The sequence below is a fragment of the Amphibalanus amphitrite genome, unplaced genomic scaffold (assembly GCF_019059575.1).
Source record: "Amphibalanus amphitrite isolate SeventyFive unplaced genomic scaffold, NRLGWU_Aamphi_draft 000007F_arrow, whole genome shotgun sequence".
In the NCBI taxonomy this organism is placed as follows: Eukaryota; Metazoa; Arthropoda; class Thecostraca; order Balanomorpha; family Balanidae; genus Amphibalanus; species Amphibalanus amphitrite.
In genome coordinates, this window is record NW_024881503.1 from 386,152 (window position 1) to 409,007 (window position 22,856).

The following is a 22,856-nucleotide window of genomic DNA, read 5'->3' on the forward strand; positions in this document are numbered from 1 at the left end:
AAGGGCTACTGCACGTCTGGTGACGATATTAGCCGTTTTCACGACGGGCTATCCGGCGAATGCACCTGATTTGACCAAATCTGCACCTAATTTCTTTTACAGCAAACATCTTCATTTTATGAATTTATTTCAGTGTTGATGATGCTCTCTGATTATATGACAAAGCAGGCATATAAGCAATTAGTGCAAACCTATAGCTGATAGCTGCTAAGAGACACACTGAACCTGATTTGACCAAATCTGCACCTAATCTGTACCAGATGTGCACCAAATGTGTACCAGATGGCCGTCGTGAAAACGGCTATTGGCATCGCTTTCGGAAATTTCACAAGGAAGAAGACAGTGACGAGTCGTTTCGAGTGACCCGTTCCGTCCGCAATTTAATCTTTTTATTAGCCTGAAATTAGAAATATTTGACGCATGGGGTCAAAGGTCAACACCAGGGGTGCGGAGCCGGAGCCGGAGCTGGAGCCACCGGAGCCGGCAGATTTTGCCCGGAGCCGGGGCCGGAGCTGAAACCGTTAAAAAAGGGAACGACTCCGGCTCTTTTTTTGGACGCGTGTATATCACACCACGGGGTGTTACGGACACAACACACTGCCGATGTGTAAATCACACCAAGGTGTGATATACGCAGGAATAGTGCAGATGTGTACGTGACACCCTGGCAAGTGTGACGTACACATTAGCACAAAATACTTTAAATCACACGTTTGTGAGCTTTACTCACAAACGTGGTGGTGGTGATGAAGACCGCGGTGGAAGCCGCGGTCTTCATCTCGCGGCTTCCACCTGGTACTGGAGAGGAGGCCGTGAGGAAGTACGCCATGGAGCAGACTGGTGCTGATGATGTGAAGGTGCTTCGACTGAAAACAAGGTACGATACCTATGAATCATATAGGCTTGACATTTTGAACCCATCCTGTGATGACGTCCTGGATCCAGACCTCTGGGCGCTGGGTCTTGTGATCCGCCGGTTCTTCTCGGGTCGTCAATCATCGGACAGTAGTACATCAGCACCACCTGAGAACATTCGCCCGGCTGGGTCGGGTGCGCGCTACTGAGGGTATGTGATTCCGACTCTGGTTGTTGTTTACTTAAATCAAACGTGTCACCATGTTACGAGTCAGCTCATATAACTGCAAATCTTCTAAACGTAATGCAGTTGGAATCAAGAAGTTGTGTGATATCTCGGATGTTGTATTCCTGCAGGAACACTGGTTATTTCCTCAAGAACTTACCCTTTTGAATAATGTTCACAATGATTTCATGTCTTTTGCCACTTCGTCCATTGACCCGTGTGACCGTGTAATTCTGGGTAGGCCGTATGGAGGTGTTGCCGTCCTGTGGAGGAGTAAGCTGGCTCCGCGGGTAAGACCTATCTCCTTTGATGACGACAGAATTATTGGATTAGAATGTAATTTAGGTGGCCACAAATTGCTTCTCGTTGGGGTTTATCTTCCGTATGACTCGAGACAAAACTTTGATCAATACGTGTACTATCTAGCTAAGCTCAAAGGAATCATCGATGATTTTGACTCACCCAATGTCTGCATTGTAGGCGACTTTAATGCTGACATCATCAAGCAATCTGACTTTGGAATTGAACTTGAATCATTCTGTCATGAGGCAGACTTACGCATTGCTGATGTGTTGTTATTGCCCCAGAGTTCAATCACTCATACTAATGATGGCAGTTGCACAGAATCTTGGATTGACCACATAGTCTGTACAAAGAGTCTTTACTCTCTCGTTCGTGCTGTTAGGGTTGATGTGTCGATTATGAGTTCTGACCACTTCCCAGTGTGTTGTGATCTGGAAATCATGACCACCGATCCTATCCCGGATTCACACGAGGCTGCTGAATCTGATCCTAGGTGGGTAGTTGATTGGTCTTCTGTTGACGAACTTGGTCTGAACAACTTTGCTATGGCTGCGAGGGAGCAATTGTCTAATATTGACGTACCGTTTGAGGCTATATTCTGTGCTGCCACTGACTGTAGTGTAGCCCACAGAGAGGCTATCAATAGTTATTATGAAGCGATAATTGATGCTATTAAGAGTGCTACTCTTACTACTGTGGCCAAACGAGCGCATGGTAGCTGTAAGCGAACAATCCCAGGTTGGACCGAGTTTGTGGAGGAGAAACACACCTTGTTCGGTGATGTTTACTCCCTTTGGTCCCTGGTTGGAAAGCCCCGTCAGGGCTACATCTACAGCCAGTTGCGAATGGCTAGGTCACAATTCAAGTATGCGCTTCGTTTTTGTCTTAAGAATGAGAAAGAGCTGCGAGCAAAATCACTAGCTGATAAATTTGCTAAAAACCCGCGCGACTTAGCAACTTTTTGGAAAGAAGTTCGTAAGCTTAACGCTGATCCGCCACTGGCCCAGTCTATTGGAAGCGTCAGTGGAGAGAAAAATATAGCGAACATGTGGAAGGATCACTTTGCTGATATTCTGAATAGTGTTGATGGCGATGACTGTAAAGAAGGTGTTCTGAATCAGCTTCGTAATGATGGTGAAGGTGCTGATATGTTCTCGGTTCCTAAGGTTTTAGAATCGATCCATGAGCTGTCGTCAGGTCGCTCTCCAGGTTGTGACAGTCTATCTGCTGAACATTTTAAGTTTGCGGGTGTTCCATGTGCTACGCATCTATCGTTATGTTTCTCGATGATGGTGAGACATGGCGTCTTGCCTCCTTCTTTGTCGAAGGTGATACTTCGCCCTATTGTGAAAGATCGGACAGGCAAATTGACTGATAAGGATAACTATAGGCCAATAGCTTTGGCCACGGTGAGCTCTAAAATACTGGAGCGGGTCATACTCACTCGATGTAAAGCAAGTCTTCTCACTAGCGATCATCAGTTTGGATTTAAGGAGGGCCACTCCACCGATATGGCTGTGTATGCGTTAAAAGAAATTGTGGACCACTATTTGCGCAATAGGAGTGCAGTCTTTGTCTGTTTTCTGGACGCTAGAAAGGCGTTTGATCGCGTGAACCATTGGACTCTATTTGATAAGCTGTTGAGTAGGGGAATGGATAATAGCGTTGTAAGGCTCCTCGTTCGGTGGCGAGACTCTGTGGTGCTGTGGGGCAGTTCACCACATATCAGTGACTGGATTTTACGTTAATCAGAAATGGAGAATATCAACCTGGTGCGTGTTCCAAAAATTCAATCAGTTCGATCCAAACGGCCCCAAGTAAAAGAATTAATTAAAAGAGCGGGTTGTTATATTTAAATTACCAAAACGAAGTCAAAAACCAAAACAGCGAATCAGACAATGGAGCGACGAAGAGACGAGAATGAAATCCAAGTTTGCCAAATATGCCCTGCCTAATCTAAGTTATAAATCCCGGACAGAACGGGCCAAATCGCGGAGCCAGACGTGACGCGTCTGCTCGGGCCAAGAGCTCGGCCAGAAGTCCCTGGGAGCGCGCGGCCCGACGCAGCGGGCCGGGCCCAGACATGCGCAGAAGCACTCGGACACCACGTGGCCGCCGATCGGAGCGCGGATTGGTCACTGGCCGACGCACTGCGGCAGCGGCACGCGGTCGCATCGTGATGGGACAAAGTTCACGGACAGACACGTCCTGGGCCGCCCCCCAGCGCCGGGGCGGGGTAGCGACGTCACAAGTCGGCGCGCGAATCGGTCTGCGCCGGGAACTCCCGTGCCGGCCGGCGACACACGTGGTTACCACAGTACTCACCGCCTCAGCGCGGAGCGCATACACGATAAGCCAAAACAATCACTTTTCACATCACTCGGTGCGCGACGCGATCGACACTTCACTGCGCGACGCAATAATCACTACACGGTACGGCGCAACGCAATTGTCACTGCACGGTCCTGCGCGACGCAAGAATCACTACTCCGCGCGGCGCAGTTATCACTTCACTGTCGGCGCCACGCGATCAGGATCGTCCTCGAACGCACGTACGCGGGCGCACTTAAAAGTATCGGAAGTCCGGTTGCGGCCGGAACTGCACGCGGCGGCCGCTGCGGGTGTGCACCGGCGCAGCCGCGGACGGCTTGTCGTCCTCGTCCGGCGATGTGGAAGACGTCACTCCAGATCTTGAAGTCCTCTTGCTGGACGGTCTTGTAGTCGTCGGCGTCTGTGTCGGCTCGTCGGGCGCCCCAGTGGCGAGGGGCCCGAGCGAGGTCGACGGTGACGGCTGCTGCTCCGGAGCCGTAGGCTCGGTACTGCTCGGACCAAGCGTGTCCGCAGGTGGCGGCATGTGTGCCGGTTTGAGTCTGTCGACGCTTACAGTGTCGTGGGCGCCAGTCGGCAGCTCCAACGTGAACACTTTAGGGCTGCGTCTGATGACTCGCATGGGGCCGCGGTACGGGGACTCCAGAGAGTGCCGCACGCGGTCAACGCGTACCCACACGTGTGTGCATGTCATGAGATCGGGTGGCACGTGCGTCGGTGGTGTGCGGGCGTGGTTCGAGCCCTGTGAGAGTGTGACGAAATCGATTTCTGACATACGTTTTGCCAGTTCTTGGACGTACTTTGTCCCGACGGGGACCTTCTCGACGGCGCAGCGGGGAAACAGCACCTGCGCGCCTGTGACGGCAGTGAATGCCGAAAAACCCGACTCTGCTGGCATGGCTCTCAAACCTAGCAAAACGACGGGTAGCGCGCGCAGCCACTCTTGCTTGCGCGCCCGGATGGCAGCTTTGAGCGTTCGGTGGACTCTTTCCACCATCCCATTGCACGTCGGATGATAAGCAGTGGTTCGGAGGCGATGGAAACCTATCATTGAAGACAAATGCGCAAACAGTTCCGATTCGAATTGGGAACCGCGGTCCGTGACTACATGCAGTGGCACTCCGAACCGGGACACCCAAGTGTCGAGGAAAGCGGAGGCTACACTTTCCGCGGTGATCGAGACCAACGGCACGGCCTCGACCCAACGCGTGGCGCGATCGATGCATGTCAACAAATAACGAAATGGCGCGGTGAAGGGGTGCCCGTGGGGTACTGACGGGGGCAGCGGCCCGACTATGTCTATATGTACAGTTTCGAACCGCTGTGAGGGCACGTCAAACCGACCGGGCGGAGAACGAGTGTGCCTGTGCACCTTGGCTTCCTGGCATGCTTCACACTCCTTCACCCATCGAGCAATGTCGCGGCGCATGTCACGCCAGAAATAGCGTGAGCTGATGAGGCGGGTGGTGCCTTTCCTACCCGGGTGTGACAGGCCGTGGAAACGATCAAACACGGCGCGCCTGCATGCCTCTGGTACGTACGGGCGTGGATGTGGTCCAGAGTTTTCACACAGGACTGTGATGTCGCCAGACAGTGTTACTGGCTCCAATCGGGAGGTGTCCTGCGGGTTTGAGCGCGATCCTGGACCTGACTCGGAATCCTGGTGCTCTGAATCGGCACTGTCGGCGTCTCTCTCCTTTTCCTGCTTCTGAGCCGCCGCGATAAAATGGAGGTCACATGCATCGAGGGACACTGCATTTACCGGGCGACTGAGGCAGTCCGCCACCACGTTGTCACTGCCACGGATGTACGAGACCTCCGTGATGTATTCCGTGATGACACACCAGTGGCGCTGTTGGCGGTCAGACTTAGCCGTGTGCGGGCTGTGAAAAGCGCGCTTGAGTGGCTTGTGGTCTGTTCGCAGGGTAACGTGGCGGCCTTCGATCATGTCACGAAAATGGAGTGTGGCCAGATAAGCCGCGAGTAGCTCTCTGTCATACGCGGCGCACTTCTGTTGGGCCTGACTGAGCTTCCGTGAAAAGAAGCCAATGGGAACGGGTACTCCGTCCACAATCTGATGGAGCGCGGCACCCACCGCGACTTGTGATGCGTCAGTAACGAGCTCATACTGCTCGCAGTGTGGCACTGGGTGTGGCAGAGTGCAGGCGCCAGCCAGCGCTGCTTTACTGTCACTGAACGCCTGAGTCTGTTCCTCTGTCCACGTCAGTTCTTTGCTTTTTGGGTTGAGTCGAATCAGTTCGGTCAGGTGGAACGTGACATCGGCGAATCGCGGAATCATACGCCGGTAGAAGCCGATGAGTCCCAGATAGCGACGCAGTGACTCTGAGTCATGCGGTAGAGGGAGGTCCAGAATCTCCTTCACTCTGGCCTTGGGAGGTGTGACACCTGTGCTGGTGACGTCATGACCGAGGAAAATGAGTGACTTCTTCATGAACTCGCATTTCTCCAGTGAGATGCGAAGCTTGTGCTCAGCCAGCTTGCTGAACACGAGGCGCAAATCTTTCTCATGCTGCTCCTGGTTCTCGGAAAATACCAGGATATCGTCAAGATAGACGAATACGCACGGCACGTCTCGGAAGATGCCGTCCATGACCCTCTGGAATGTGGCACCTGCGTTGCGAAGCCCCATTGGAATGAAGGCGTATTCGTACAAGCCGAAGGGCGTGGTGACGGCCGTCTTCTCTGAGTCAGCGGGGTTCATAGGCACCTGGTGATATGCACGGAGCAGATCGATTTTGCTGAACCACTGAGCGTTGTGGAGCTTGGTTGAGAGGCTCTGAATGTGCGGCAGTGGGTAGCGGTCCGGTTTGGTTACGGCGTTGAGCGCGCGGTAATCACCGGTGACACGCCACTCACCAGGGGTACTCTTCGGAACCATGTGGATGGGTGAGGCCCACGGGGACCTAGACGGACGAATCACTCCTGTTTTGAGCAGCACATCGAGTGCTTGCTTTGCTGCGGTTAGTTTGTCGGGCGGCAGCTTGCGTGGGCTGGCGAACGTGGGTGGAGCGCTGCCGGTGTCGATGAAGTGAGTGGTTTTGATTGGCGAGTCTGTGTAATCCGGCTGGTTAGGGCTGAGAACAGCGGGGTGATCCTCTAGGATGGGCCGCACTGCCTCAGGCACCTGAGCGAGATCGTTTATCACCAAATGAACAGACTCCCCGGTCGTCGGTACACCGGGAGCAGAGAGCAGAGTGGTGGAGTCGCGGAGAACTTGGGAACCGCAATCGACAACCAACGAGTTGTGAGCGAGAAAATCGTTACCGAGTAGTGGCTCTGTCACTTCAGCCACTACAAATGTCCATGTGTAACTGCGTCTGAGTGTGGGGAGGACAATATCGAGAGTGGCCTCGCCATGCACGCGCAGTGGCTGCCCGCTGGCAGTCGTGATCGAAACAGCGGACGGGTGAATTAGAGTTCCATTCACATAGGAGGGTGGAACCAGGGATACACCAGCGCCAGTATCCACGATGAATTTCAGGGGCTGATCATTCACCTTGGCTGTGACCCTAAGGAGCGGCAGGCCGAGGGCTGCGTTTACGGCCTGCTCCTCTCGTTTCCCGACTCTGAGGCTGCACGGGAGGGAGATGCAGCTCGTGAGGACGGCTGCATGGTCAGATCAGCAGCTTTGTCGGGCCAGTGACACCATGGCTTGCAAGTGCGTGCTCGGCTGCCGAAAAACAGGTGAGCACGGCATACTTTCGGCTTCTGGTCAGGGTGGAACGGCGTGAGACCGAGAGACGCTCTTGAATCACGAGCATCACGAGCAGGGGAGTGTGTGGCGGCTCGGCTCTGCGGCTGAGTGGCCCTGTGGTACCTTGGGTGCTGCTGAGCCACAAAGAACGCCTGTGAGTCGGACTGTTGGTCCTGGTTCTGACAGTGAACCATGTTAGCAGCTGAGTTTTGCACAAGAGGGATCAGTTCGTCCGCGAGTTTGCCCAACTGCGACAATGAGAGCTCGCGCTGAGAAGCCAGGGCCGTAGCAATGCCTGTGGGTAGCGACTGGATAAATTTGTGCCGAACGAGATCGTCTCCGACACCAACCTTGTCGGCTACCTCTCTGAGCTCGCTTAGAAAGAGTGAGGGTCGGCCCGTCAGACGCGTTTTGCTGATCAGTTTCTCAAACATCTCTGGCTTTGTCTTTTCGTACATGTCAGTGACGGCTGTCTGTAGCTCAGAGAAATTTTTGTTGCTCAAGACAGCACGCGGAATGTGCGAGATGGTTTCCGGAGGCAGGGCAGAGAGAACGTGGTAGAATTTGGTCTGCGAGTTGGTGATTTTGGCAATGTTAAATTGGGCGTCCATAATAGCAAACCAGCCGTCAACCGCGGTGTCCATAAAAACCGGCGGCTTGATCGACACATGATGGACCGGCTCAGCATGAGCGGGTTCCATCGTGCCCTCGTTCGTCATGATCGTTAAAGTGTAGCCGGTGTTTGCAATGCACTGAACAATTAAAATTTAAAACACCGAGTGCAAAATCCGAAAGAGCCAATGGAACGCCGAAATAAAATCACCGAGAAGATAAATGCCTAACTAATCACATGGCGGAGAGATGGCACAGAAACCATCATGGAAAAGTGACGCAGAAGCCACTGTGGAGCGACGGAATAACAATCCATGTGGGGGAATAATATAAAATAATTGATTCGGGAATGAGCGGAGGCGACAACCCGGAAGTATGGAAAAATCGAACAAGAATCACGTCGGGGTCACCAATATGTGGTGCTGTGGGGCAGTTCACCACATATCAGTGACTGGATTTTACGTTAATCAGAAATGGAGAATATCAACCTGGTGCGTGTTCCAAAAATTCAATCAGTTCGATCCAAACGGCCCCAAGTAAAAGAATTAATTAAAAGAGCGGGTTGTTATATTTAAATTACCAAAACGAAGTCAAAAACCAAAACAGCGAATCAGACAATGGAGCGACGAAGAGACGAGAATGAAATCCAAGTTTGCCAAATATGCCCTGCCTAATCTAAGTTATAAATCCCGGACAGAACGGGCCAAATCGCGGAGCCAGACGTGACGCGTCTGCTCGGGCCAAGAGCTCGGCCAGAAGTCCCTGGGAGCGCGCGGCCCGACGCAGCGGGCCGGGCCCAGACATGCGCAGAAGCACTCGGACACCACGTGGCCGCCGATCGGAGCGCGGATTGGTCACTGGCCGACGCACTGCGGCAGCGGCACGCGGTCGCATCGTGATGGGACAAAGTTCACGAACAGACACGTCCTGGGCCGCCCCCCAGCGCCGGGGCGGGGTAGCGACGTCACAAGTCGGCGCGCGAATCGGTCTGCGCCGGGAACTCCCGTGCCGGCCGGCGACACACGTGGTTACCACAGTGTAATTCACAAAAATTCAATCAGTTCGATCCAAACGGCCCCAAGTAAAAGAATTAATTAAAAGAGCGGGTTGTTATATTTAAATTACCAAAACGAAGTCAAAAACCAAAACAGCGAATCAGACAATGGAGCGACGAAGAGACGAGAATGAAATCCAAGTTTGCCAAATATGCCCTGCCTAATCTAAGTTATAAATCCCGGACAGAACGGGCCAAATCGCGGAGCCAGACGTGACGCGTCTGCTCGGGCCAAGAGCTCGGCCAGAAGTCCCTGGGAGCGCGCGGCCCGACGCAGCGGGCCGGGCCCAGACATGCGCAGAAGCACTCGGACACCACGTGGCCGCCGATCGGAGCGCGGATTGGTCACTGGCCGACGCACTGCGGCAGCGGCACGCGGTCGCATCGTGATGGGACAAAGTTCACGAACAGACACGTCCTGGGCCGCCCCCCAGCGCCGGGGCGGGGTAGCGACGTCACAAGTCGGCGCGCGAATCGGTCTGCGCCGGGAACTCCCGTGCCGGCCGGCGACACACGTGGTTACCACAACTCACAGAGGTATCATGTGCTTTGGGGTAAAACCCTCTCTGAGGAGTTCTCTGTGACGAATGGCGTAAGGCAAGGCGGGATACTCTCTCCGTACCTGTTTAATGCTTATACCGACCAGCTGTCAGAAAAATTGGACTTGAGTGGTGTAGGATGTCATTATCTGGGGAGTATAAACCACCTATATTATGCGGATGACATGGTGCTCCTATCCCCTACGCCACAGGGTCTGCAAAAAATGGTTGACATTTGTGCTGACTATGCAGGGAATCATGATATTGTGTTCAATACCAAGAAATCAGTGTGTATGTCGATTCTGCCTCCACTGTTTCGAAATATGATCCTGCCTGATATTGTGCTGTGTGGAAATGTTCTAGCTTATGTTGATCAGTACAAATATCTTGGCTTCCATATCACCAGCAGCCCCAAGAAAACTGATGATCTGGAAATCCAATATCAGTATCGTCTTCTTTGTTGTCGGGCAAACTCCCTGATCAGGAAATTTGCAATGTGCTCATATAATGTGAAACGGTACTTATACTCTACGTATTGTTCTAATGTACATGGTGTGCATCTGTGGCATTCTTATCGCTCTTCTGTGTCAAGGAAATTTACTGTTTGTTTCAACAATGCAGCTAGAATGTTCTTTGGTTATCATCGTTTCTGTAGTGCGTCCGACATGTTTGTGAATGAAAGAATCGATAACTTTATGGCGATGTATCGAAAGGCCGTCTATGGATTCATGACTCGCCTGAGCCAGACGGACAACCGAATCGTATCCTCCCTATATGAAAGTGATTTGGCATGTTATTCATCGATTCGGAGAGCGTGGTGCTCTGCCCTGTACAGTGGTACAATTTTGATGTGATGTGACTGGTACTGGACCTCGAGTCTGTCAAATACAGTTATCTCTCTCTCTCTCTCTCTCTCTTTACTGATGGAAAGTGAAATGTGTACGCAACACCAAGGTGTGAAAATGGCCAGCACCAAAGTGTGATTTATCCAACAGCGCAAGCCATGCAGTTTAACACACCCGAGCGTTGTAATTGTGTTTCATTGGAGTAGCGTAGGCGTGATTTGAAGTAATTCCATTTTTTTCCATCCTAAATCCAGATATGCTACTCACACATCACCAAAATATTAAAAGACACATAACCAAACCTTACCTAACCTGACCTACTGATTTTTGCCAACCCGTGGATAGGGAAGAAGTTACTCGCATGAATAGATTGCAAGCAATGATAAGTCAAATATTTTTAGGTTAAGTGGTTGCGCATCAGGCTTCAGGCCGAAGGCCTGAAGCCAGATACACAACCAGTTAACCTAAAAATATTTGACTTAGCATTGCCTGTAATCTCAAAACAGCTTGAACACCCTTGACTTTTCACGTGGCACGTGCCACGACGGTCACTGAGATGTATCAAAAATAGTCAATTACGGGGTAGAAGGGATGGGGCTACCCAGCAAAAAAGACCGCAAGCCGATCGGTTAGCGGTTGCTGAGATATAAGCCTCTCAAAAGCGTTACAGGCCGGGCCGGGCCGGGCCGCTCTTACTGAGATTTTTCCGTTATATTGAAAAGACTCCCTTCGCTCGCTGTGCTCGCTCGCTCGTAACTACGCCTTTTTAGGGGCAGTTTCAAAAAGTTAACCCGCGCCCCACTGGGGTCTGCGTATAACACGCCCTACTGGGGGGGGGGGGGGGGCTATTCATAGCCCCCACCTCCTAACTCCGAAACTACTGGGCCGATCGTCAAAATTCAAACGGCGTCTGATAGCCCCGGAAAAACTGTCGAGCGAAACCTAATTTCATTGACCTCGAGGTCACCGATGACGTCACAGGTCAGGTCAAAGTAAAAATTATTAGCATTTTGGCTTGTTCACGTTTTGGGCTCTGGCCGCCGTCTTACAAGTCCGATCAGGCTCATTTTTGGTTCACACACTCGTGAACAGATGTTCTAGATACCCTGAGGGTACCAAACTTGTACTTTGATTTTCAGGTCAAGGTCAGGTCATCACAGGTCACGAAAATATTATATCATGCCTCGGTCACGTGACACATGTTTTATGGTCCATTTAGGCCAAAGATTTCGAATTTGATGTCGTCTGTGTCATTCGAGGTCATTTTGAGTCGAATTTAGCTTAGGGTCAGGTCACTTTCAGGTCAAAAAAGGTCAAATTTTGAAGTTAAAATTTTTCAACAAAAAAGGTGTCTATTGGATGCAGTTTGAGCTCAGGAACACGATGGTGCTATTTATATTGGCGTACGATGTCAAATACGTGCTGAAAAATTGATTTGAAAAATTAATAATTGTGAATTTTTTGCAATAATGCGTATAACTTGGCTATTTTTGAAGATATTTAGCTAAAACTTGCTAGAGTTAGTCATAATAACGCGTTCTATCACATATATTCCGGTTTTTTCGAAAAGTCAACAACTTTTTGAAAAAAATGCAAAAATGTAAATTTTGAATTTCATTATATGAAATTTTCGAAATTTTCAAAATTTTGAAAATCCGAGATAGCAGTTTGATAGCGCAGTCTATTCTGAGTCCTCTCATGCAAAGAAATTGGATCTAGCTTAAAAACTGAGCCCTTGGGAACGATTGCCGTGGTTCAATGTTTTGCGTCGAAATCGGCCGAACATGACGTCACTCTGACGTCATTTCCGGCCGACCTATGGTAGCTACGAAGTTCAAATTTTGACACAATGTGTCAAATTGATGCAGGCGAAGGTACTGAAAGTTTGGCGTCGATACGTCAAGCGGTTTGGAAGTTATTGCAGAAAAACGGGAGGGGGGGCTATAAATAGCCCCCCCCAGTGGGGCGCGGGTTAAAGACCAAATGCAAAACGTTCACGTGCATTTTGAACTTAGACTTTTTGAATTTGGGCTTTAACTTTTTGAAATTGCGCATAAAAAGGTGTAGCGACCAAATGCAACACGTAAGTTCACGTTAGATTTCTACCAGTTAAGCTCTTTTCCAGCGCCTTCCTCCGTCTCAGGAAATGCTTCAAAAGTTCGCTGATAAAATCACTGAAAACACTTTGGAAGAACGTTAAGAACGTACAGGGGCATTTAGACCCCTGTGGGGTAAAATGTTATGCCACCGTTTTTCAGAACCCCCATGGTTCTTCACGTAGACGGCTTTGCATTCTCATCAAAAGAATCCACACAATTCTTCCAAAGACTCTTATGAGGTTTAGGGTTTATAAGAAGAGCGTTCTTAGCACCTAGATAAGAACCCCAAAGGGTCTGTGAAGAAGTCCCTGAGGTTTACTGGGAAACCACCCTGTGTTCTGAATATTGGTTGTAGAACCCTTTCAGTTCTATTGCAATACCGCAAAATTCCCGTCCATTCGTCTATTGAACCTCCCATGCATGGCTATCGACCTGCGCCGTCACATCTGCTGCGCAAACACAGTATTTGATACACCTGAAAATGTATTACCTTCCTCTTTACTCTGAGCAATCAGTCTGCAAGTCTCCAGTCAGGAACAACCAGCCCGCAACCAGCCCATGCGATCAGCCCGCAACCAGCCCGCATTCAGCCTGCGATCAGCCCGCAATCAGCCTGCAGGAACGCTTTCCCCTCGGCCGTGTCACTTGCCTTACACATCCAAGCCAAAGAACTCCAGAGCCTTTCGGGCATGTTTAATTATTCAGGTTGATTCCTTCACGCTCAGGGTTGCTTTCTGTACAAATATGAACACATTTTTAGCTTTAGCAAGTGGATGTTTTCCCAAACACAGTATGTATGCGCTATCGCCCATGTCAGCAGCCGGGTGGCGATATCGCATTCTCCCAAATCACATACAGTTTCTCCTTCCACCACCAGCTTCAAGCCAGCGCCGACGATGTCGACGTCTCCGCGCGCCAGGACGCTCTCCTCAGACTCCAGGGCCTCAATCAGAGCGGAGATGGCCTCGTCCCCTAGAATGAAGAGTCGGGGGGGGGGGGATGCGTTATTCAACAGGCAGGGAGTAAAGAAACTAAGATTGACTTCAGAGACCATGAGCGTACTCCAAAAACAAAATAATGCACTTAACATATAAAGTGCAGCTAGATAAAATATTGCACTAATCAGCAAGAACATATGTTTATTAAAATCAGCCAAATTGCCCAAATTTATACCTAAATCAGTTGACACCAAAATGGCAAGTTGATTCTATTCCTGATTTATCTTCAATTGGAAGATTTGTCTAAATACCACATGCATAATTTAAGCTATGGGGCATTTATACAACATAAAAATACTTACTGCATTTATTGGTCTTGCATATGAATTTTCTTCATCCAATGCATTCATCCATGCATTTGAAGAGCGTTGTGATATTGCTTATCATTGTCAATCACAAATAATATGAATAATACACAACACTTGACAAGCCAAAAATTAACCTTATTTCAGCTCTTCAATATTCAATTACTTGCCATTCACCCAATCTTGCACCAGCCGCTCGTCACTGCCCAAAGCGTGATCCAACGCGATCGAAAAATGGTGATCGCTTCCGGTGGACGCTAGAACGCGGTACCGCGGGCGTGGTCTTGATGAAAGCCATTACACTGAATAAACCACAGCCCCTTCTTCTTAAACCCGATGCTAGTTCGTGCAAAACCTTCAAAGGGTTTATCTTTCGCGCGCTTTGTGTGACGTAATATCACGTGACTGGGGAGAACGAAGAAGAACCGGTGTTGGTCGAGTTGAAGCCCCCTGGGGCCGCTAAGACTGCACGCGAAGAAGCAGCACGTGTCTTCGGTCTGTGTGAAACACTGTGTGTGTTCTTCATAAACCAGACGTTCTGCTTCGCCTCTAAGCCAGTTTACCCTAATACCCAAAAACCTAAGTGTGGAATATTTTAAGATGCTTTTGCATTACGTTCTTTCAACTTGTTTTCAGTGATGTTTTGCGGTTTTGCCCATGGGCCGAAACCTTTGTCCAATTGCCTTCAACATTATGCGGTTTAATCCAAAAAGCTTTTACCGCACGCTCGCGCTAATGCTAAAGGCATACTTCGGCATATGCTAAAACTTCAAAAGTTGTAAATGACTATAGGGAGGTATCTTGGGTTCTATGTGACTGACAATTTGCGTGATGAACTAGAGATTTAGCAGCAGTATCGCCTGTTGTGTTGTAGAACGAACTCAGTCATGTCATTCGCAAATTCGGCATGTGTTCGCACTCGGTGAAAAAGCACCTATTTACTGCGTATTGCGCAAATGTGTGCTGTGTTCATTTATGGCGCGTGAACAGCGCTTCTGTTATAAGAAAATTCGAAGTGTGTTAAAACAATGCAGTCAGAATCTTTTTTGGCCATGATAGATTTTGTAGTGCCTCGGCTATGTACTTACGTGTCTGTCTACTTACGTGTCTGTCTACTTACGTGTTACTACTTACGGTCTCGACAACTTTGATGTCTTGTTCCAAAAAACAGCGTGGGGCTTCGTGCAGCGTTTATATGATTTGAAAAATATCATTATTATATTGGTTAAAGGTGGCATAGGAACAGGGTGGCACTTACCCTTTAGAGTGGCATGGAACGCTGCTCTGATAGCGTCTTGATGTGTGATGTTTAGTAGAAATGGACCAAGCGTCTGTAAAATACAAAGTTCTCTCTCTCTCTCTCTCTCTCTCTCTCTCTCTCTCTCTCTCTCTCTCTCTCTCTCTCTCTCTCTCTCTCTCTCTCTCTCTCTCTCTCTCTCTCTCTCTCTCTCTCTCTCAACACTTTGCAGAAAAAAAACAAACGAGAGGAAGTCAACAGTGGCCAGCCACTTGCAGGGTCTCAGGCATGGATAGAGAGAGAGAGAGAGAGAGAGAGAGAGAGAGAGAGAGAGAGAGAGAGAGAGAGAGAGAGAGAGAGAGAGAGAGAGAGAGAGAGAGGGAAATAGTTCGGGGAAGAGTTGAATTGGCTACCTACACATATGCGACGTCTCAGTTGCGAATGATATGCAACATGACCTTTTCCGGTCAGGTCATGACCTTGACCTGAGGTCAAATTTTCAAGTTGACCTTTCAAGGTCAAATTATAATTCATTCGATTGGACGCGTCTCGGGGAGAGGAACACGATTCTGGCAATAGAAATGTCGTGGCTTTTTTAGTCGAAAGTTATTGTCGAAAAACACATTTCGTAAAAACAGCTATTTTTGGAGTTTTTGCCCTCTGAAGGCTAAACCGTTGACCTGAGGTCAATTTTGATACTGACCTTATCAAAAGAAGAGTTCAAAAGCTATCGATTGCTTCTCCATTCGTCTTTCTAGCTATCATAGTTCCTGAGAAAAATGCATGTTGTCTGAGAAATATAATGACATTTGGCAAATTTTGACCTTTGATGACCTCCAGACTCCAGTGACCCCAATATTGCTCTAAGATTAAAAATGACCGAAATACTTTCAAACGTACGCATTAACCTTCCAGGCGGTGGGGGGGCATTTTTTTGCCCCCCCCCTTTAGTTTTTTCAATATGTCTCGAGAACCGCTGCGCCGATCGTCACCAAACTTTCAGTACCCTCCCGGGAGCAGCTAGCGCACATGGTGACCAAAAATTGTTTCCAAAGGCTCTGATAGGTTGGCCGCTAATGACGTCAGAGTGACGTAATTTTTGCCATTTTCGACCCAAAAAAAGGTTTCGCGGGAAGAGCTGTCAGGCCTACAGCTTTAGAGATACAGAAAAATGTTTCAGACATAAAAGGTGTGGAATTAAAAGGGCTACAAAACTGCTATTACAGTTTTTCGATTCTGTTGGATTTTGACCCCCAAAAATAAAAAATAGATTTTTTTTAATATAATAGCCAAAAAAACAAAAAGTTTTTTTGAATTTCGAAAAAAACGGAATATATGTGATAGTCCCTACCGCCTTCTATCTACATACCAAATTTGAGATCGATACCTCTTTTTTTTGGCCAAGTTATAGCGAAAAAACTGTTCAAAATTGATGACGTCAAATTTGAATCTCAATTTTCAGCAATTCTAGACCTCGTAGCGCAAAACAAAGACCACCATTAGACTCCCCGTGACAAGCTGCATCGAATCAATACCCATTTTTTGCAAAAATAGCAACTTTGAAATTTGACCTATTTTGACCTGACCTTGACACGACCTCCACCAGAAAGTGACCTAAACCGTACCTGATGGTTTTATAACCAACACCATTGAGTTGGAAATGAAAAACTGGCCATAAAACATGCATCGCATAACCTTAGTAAAGTTGGGCTCATGTGGTGACCCTTGGTGACCTTTGGTGACCTGACCTGTGACCTGACCTGGTGTGACCAGTGACCTCTAATAGCAACATATGTACTAGACAACTGACGCCTTATAGCTGATTTTCGACAAAATGCGTTTTACTTGGTGTTATAGCGCTTTCCCTAGAAGCCCCGTGAACGGTGAAACATTTTATCTTTGACCTGACCTGTGACGTCATCGGTGACCCCGAGGTCAATGAAATTTGATTCCTTCAACAAATTTGACAGGGCTATCGAACGCCGTTTGAATTTTCCAGATCCGTCCAGTAGTTTCGGAGATACGGGGGGGCAAAAAAGGCCCCCCCCCCCACCGCGCGGAAGGTGGCTGGTAGGCCCACCGCCTGCCGGGTTAAGAGCTATCGACTGCTTTTTACCGCGTCTTTTTAGCCCTCTTAGTTTTTTAGTTAGATGTGGGTGGTAACTGGTAACATATGCCCCCCCCCCCCCCACTAGGGCGAAGTTGGCTGAGACCGCCACTGGGGCGCGGTTTATTATTATATCCTCCATCCTCTTGTACATCAAAATGAGGCATAAAATCAATTTCCCAGCCGCATTAAATCTCTTTCCACGCACTCTCAGCTTTCCAGAAAACATGGCCGCCTGACCTTGCCCGTGTAAAAGTGCAGCGTCCCGCGGGAGGGTCGGATGGGCGAGGCTCGCCAAATGCCGACTGACCAGTCGTGACCGGTATATAAGACCGGCTGACCGGTGCAGTGGACATCATTCAACCATTGTGTCTCACAGAACACATATCCTCAAATCATCCAACATGAAGCTGGTTAGTGCTAACAAGCTAACAAGCTATATAACAAGTTAACCCTCGCATGTGTGCGGCGTTTGCCAGCTTCTAATGTGTAGGGGGGGGTCGGTTGGACCCCCCCCCCTTGCCGTTTGGCCCCTGATCGAGCTAGAGCTTCGCGGAAAAAACGAGCGTGTTGCCCGTGACGAGAGGAAGCCGATGATACCCAATTTTAAGGTCCTAGGTCATTGGTTGACCTTCCAGGTCAGGTCAATGACCCAAAGTCGGGAAAATCGGGACCTATTAGAAAGTCGTAAAGTGTGGCTGCTAAGGGGTTTTTCGGGGTGCTGATCACGAATATCGTGTTAGTTTTGATCACAGATGATGTCTTTAAGCATTTAGACCAGGTCGGGTCAGGTCAGGTCAGGTCAACCAGTATGGGTTGTGACGGGTATTCGTAGTACGTGTCAACCGCCTCTGACAGCTTCGTAGCATGTTACGAAGGCACCAAAACTACTTCGTAAATGTTCAAATGGTTGCTAAATTCGAATTCAGCTCCAAAAACTAGCCTAGAAACATGTAAAACTCGAAAAAGTGAACCGAGGTCACCCGAGGTCACCAAAGGTCAATGACCTGACCTGACCTTCAGGTGACCTTGACACCCATTCTAATGCTTGGGAGCAATATCAAATCACATGTTTGAACGTTTGAAACCACGAAAAGCTTGCAAACGCGGGGCTAATGCGAGCCGACATACGCGGAATCGCGATTCCGGCCAAACATGGTCTCGGAAAAGAGGTCACAGGTCAAAGGTCATTTGGGTCAGGGTCATGAAATTTTCAGGGTAGGTGTAAAATTGATCAATGAGAGGGTACTGAAAGTTTCGTCGCGATCGGCCGCTTTTTACGCGAGTTATTCGCGAAAAACCATGGGGGGGGTCCATCCGACCCCCCCCCTACACATGCGAGGGTTAAACTAACAAGAATAAGATAGTTAGGTACTATAGAATGGTTCCTCGTGTCTCGTGAGTTCTATAACATGGCAGTTCTATCCTTTTTCGGTTTAATGACAATGTTCATGAGTTAATCTAACATAAATGCAAATATATTTGAATGTATGATAAACTATTCTATAAATAGGAGCGTACAGCTGTGTGAGAGATTCTGTTGAGATATAAGGTGTTGGCCTCTGGCTCGATGTTTTTATTGCAAATCGTCGACATATCTGGGAACAGAGACTATTGTTTTATTCAGATTAAAAAACAAAAAGTCACCTTAGTATTTTGCAATAATGGTTATAAAAACACAAGGGCAATGCAAATATTTATTAAGTCTTCATCAATTTTTTTTCTTCTTTTTTTCAGCTTCTGATTGCCGCCGTTGTGGCCGTGGCCGCTGCCGACCGGCCTGCCCCGAGGCCCTACTCTGCCCCGGCCCCGCCGTCCTACTCTGCCCCTGCTCCCCCGCAGTACGGACAGAAGGTCCCCCAGATCCTCTCTCAGCAGTTTGACCTCCGCGACGACCAGTCCTACCTTGCCAGGTGAGTAAAAAAATAGTTTTATATTGCATGAATTATTTGGACTTAACCCTCGCCCGCACATGGGGGGGGGGGGGGTGGTTGCCACCCCCCCCCCCCCAGGTAGTCTTTCTGCTCTGCACTCAACATTTTTAGAGCTAGAAGGCTGATGTTTCGTATAGCTGCTCCTCTATCCTTTCTTGATGTCCACTGAAAATTTCAAGTTTCTGTGGTTTTTGGTTTCGGAGATATGACCTTGTTTTTCAGGTCATGTCATGACCCAAATGGCCAATTTTCAACATCTTGCGTTGGCTATGGGCCTTGTGAGCTTCTGACACTTTGATTTCGGCCTTTTTTTGCCAGTCTTACCTCCCACCTATCATGGAACATGTTGTTCGACGATGTACAGATGTCAAGGTCAAGGTCAAGGTCAACCTAGGTCATCTAAGATAATTGCGTTTTAGGCAAGCGGAATTTACTTTTCGTGAATTTTTTTGACTGCATTTTTGGTAAAAGCTTCTCAGATCATGATTTCATGTAATATGGACACATAAACAATCGGTGCACACATCAGTATACACACAGACACACACAGACATACAAACACATATAATTGACCTTGACCTAACTTGACCTGAAATGACCTTAGCAGCAAAAACCTGGTCGGGTAGTGTGACAAAGAGGTTCTAGCTGGCTTGGCACCAGAAAACGGCATCGTCATCGGTATATGGTAAGCAGCGCACTTGATATCCAGCGGTGACCCAAAACAGCAACATTTTTTAGTTTGACCTGACCTGGAAGGTCAATGACTGACCTGAGAAGGTAAAACTGGGTATCATTGGATTCGTCTCTTCCCAAAGAATCTTTTTTGTCTTTACCGCTAAGCTCTATCTCCAACAGGAACGAAATGGCGCGGGGGGGTGGCAACCACCCCCCCCCCCATGTGCGTTCTAGGATGGGAAAATGGCATGTGCGGGCGAGGGTTAACATGGAATTGAAAGGGAAATATTCCAGTAGTACGAGGCGTATCAGCATACTTGTCATTCATTTACAATGATAAGTGTCTGATAGGCCATATGAGTTTTGCGATGCAACATAAACTGACATCGGCATGAGTTTAAAAATACTGCGAATGAAATGTTTAACGATATCTTTCCCACAGCTTCGAGACTGAGAACGGCATCTCTGCCTCCGAGTCTGGCAAGCCCGTGGCCGGCTACGGCAGCGAGCCCAGCTACGCTGTCAAGGGACAGTACAGCTACACCGACGACTACGGCAACACCTACACCGTCACCTACACGGCCGACGCCAACGGCTTCCAGCCGCAGGGTGCCCATTTCCCGACGCCCGTGCCCACCGAGTACCCGACCCCGCAGGTGCCGGTGACCCAGGCCAGCTACCAGGCGGCCCCCGCCCCTAGCTACCAGGCGGCCCCCGTCCAGCCCCAGCCCCAGTACCAGGCCTACCAGCCCAGCTACCAGTAACTCAGCTGGCTGCTAGGTACTTTATTCGTTATATCGAACGTACGCTTATGAGTCCATGCATTTCATGTGATACAGTATGCGTGGTAATCGTCCGTGTGTTTGTCCTATGTCAACACAAATACGTGCAATTATGTGTATTTAATACATCAAGTAATGTTGATTTACAGCGCCTAGCATATACATAGCCTACGACCTTAAAATTGTTTCTTTATCAAAGATGGTGTTTTCATGCATCGAGGCTAGGTCGGGTTAGGTCAGGTCAGGTCAACCAGTAGGCGTCCTGCCGGCTGTCCATAGTAAAGGTGGCACCACTACGGACAGTCCCGTAATATGTTACATAGGCACCAAAACGATTTCCTTAATGTTCAAATGTTTGCTAAATTCGAAATCGGCTCCAAAAATACCCTAGAAACATGCACGGCTCTCGCGAGATTAAGCGGTAGGTTTTGCGCTTTTAGATTTCCGGTAATACAGTGGAATCCGCTTAATAAATCCACCTTGGTGACAAAGTGTTTTGGATTTATTAAGCGGTGGCTTTATTAGCCCGCGCCCCGCTGGGCTATTCAGCCATACGCGCCCTGCGGGGAGGGGGGCAGATTCTGCCCTTCTGTCTAACTTCCGAACCGATGGTCGTAGAAAGACGGGGAAAACGGCAATCGAAAGCTCTCAACAAGGCAGATCTTAACAGCCCAATGTTTTTGCTTAACTAGGTCAGAGGTCAGGTCAAGGTCAGGTCAAGGGTACAAAATGCAAGTTTCTACAGTATCGGCCTTGCACCGTAGTTGCCGAAGAATGGACTGAGACGGATTGCCCAAAACGTGTTCTTAGACTACAAAGACAATATTCGTTGCATACAATGTCATTCAAAGGTCAAGGTCAAGGTCAGGTCAGGTCATGTCAGGTAACCAAAAACAAAATATAGAAAAGGGCATGTGCGCAGTGCGACACATGCTTTATGGGTCATTTTATTCATAGAATTCAATAGGCACACTCAATAAGTGATATGGACCACCTCTGGATGAATTTCAGGTCGAGGTCAGGTCAAGGTCAGGTCAAGTGAGGTCAAATTTTGAAGTTGGTTGTTAAGGCCTTAAAAGGTGTCTATCTGATGCAGTTTTTCACGGCGAGTCGAATGGTGCTATTTTTGTTTTCGTACGAGGTCTAGAACTTCCAAAAAAATTATTTTTCAAAAAAATTTTGTGTCGTGACGTCATAAAACTTTGAATAACTCCCACATTTTTGAACCGATTCTTCTAAAAATTGTTATGTAGGTGCACATAGACCACTTCTCTGACATATATTCTGGTTTTCTCGATACACTCAAAAGTTTGGATTTTATAATTATTTTTCCAAAAAAGTCAGTTTTTTTTTAAAGAAAAAAATTGGGGCAAAATCCAAAAATTTCAAAAAAACCGAGATAGCCATTTGATAGACAAAGTAGAATCACGTATAACCTTTTTTGTTACGTCTTGATTCCTTTACAAATGAAGATGTTAGCTGCGTTTGAAATTTTGCCGTTTTTGAGGCGAAAATGGCGAACATGACGTCACTAAAACGTTAACTTCTCAAACATTTTCCGACGGATTTCGCTCAAATTTTCAGGGAACGTGTCAAATTGATGTCTGATAAAGTACTGAAAGTTTGACGTTGCTGGCGTAACGCGTTTAGAAGTTATTGGCGAAAAACGGGAGGGGTTCTGCCCGTTTCTGCCTTTCTGCTTCCCCCCTGCCTCTGCCCCCCCCCAAACGGGGCGCGGGTTAACCGGTGTCAGCTATTTTCATCAAAAAAGCATGTATCACAGCTGCACGTTTCGTTCCCTACGCATAACAAGCGTATGGCTAAGATTTCTCATTGCCTTGCTTATTAGGTACAATGAAAGTGACCAGGGGCTCCGCCACTGGTCATGGGGTCCCGGGGTCCGGACCCCAAATAATTTGACGTTCGTAATGTATAAAGGCAGGTTTTAGGGTTGGACAATGGACATGCCCCCGAACCTGCGACCGTAGTGACCGTAGTGCGGGGGCATATCCCCCTGAAAGTGACCAGCGCACACTGCAAAGCTGGCGCAGCGATTTGTCAACACATCCATCCACGACCTCTCCCCGTCATGCCTGCTATGCCAACGAGCATGCAGGCAGTCGAGGGTCCCTGCTTTGCGGGAACATTTTTCTAAAATGCACAGTAATTGCGCTCTTGATAGCCCTGAACTCCTTCTGTTTTTAGAACTCCCAGTTCTTTAGGAGCGGGTAGGATGCCACAT

General features: G+C 48.5%; 1 protein-coding gene across 5 annotated transcripts in view; it reads left to right on the forward strand.

Moving 5' to 3' along the window:
• LOC122378315 (cuticle protein CP14.6-like) overlaps positions 1-22,856 on the forward strand; it is a 32,763-nt gene that overhangs the window by 1,740 nt on the left and 8,167 nt on the right. The window contains exons 1-3 of one of the 5 annotated variants that reach the window (XM_043359297.1): positions 17,583-17,636; positions 18,961-19,136; positions 20,275-20,716. The exons of 1 other annotated variant lie outside the window; for it this stretch is intronic. In XM_043359297.1, coding sequence (XP_043215232.1) covers positions 17,628-17,636; positions 18,961-19,136; positions 20,275-20,596 — 507 coding nt within the window. In that variant the 5' untranslated portion in view covers positions 17,583-17,627 and the 3' untranslated portion in view covers positions 20,597-20,716. Of the gene's footprint in view, positions 1-17,582; positions 17,637-18,960; positions 19,137-20,274; positions 20,754-22,856 lie in introns of those variants that run through there. 3 more of the 5 variants (XM_043359282.1, XM_043359275.1, XM_043359267.1) reach the window with 3 other exon arrangements.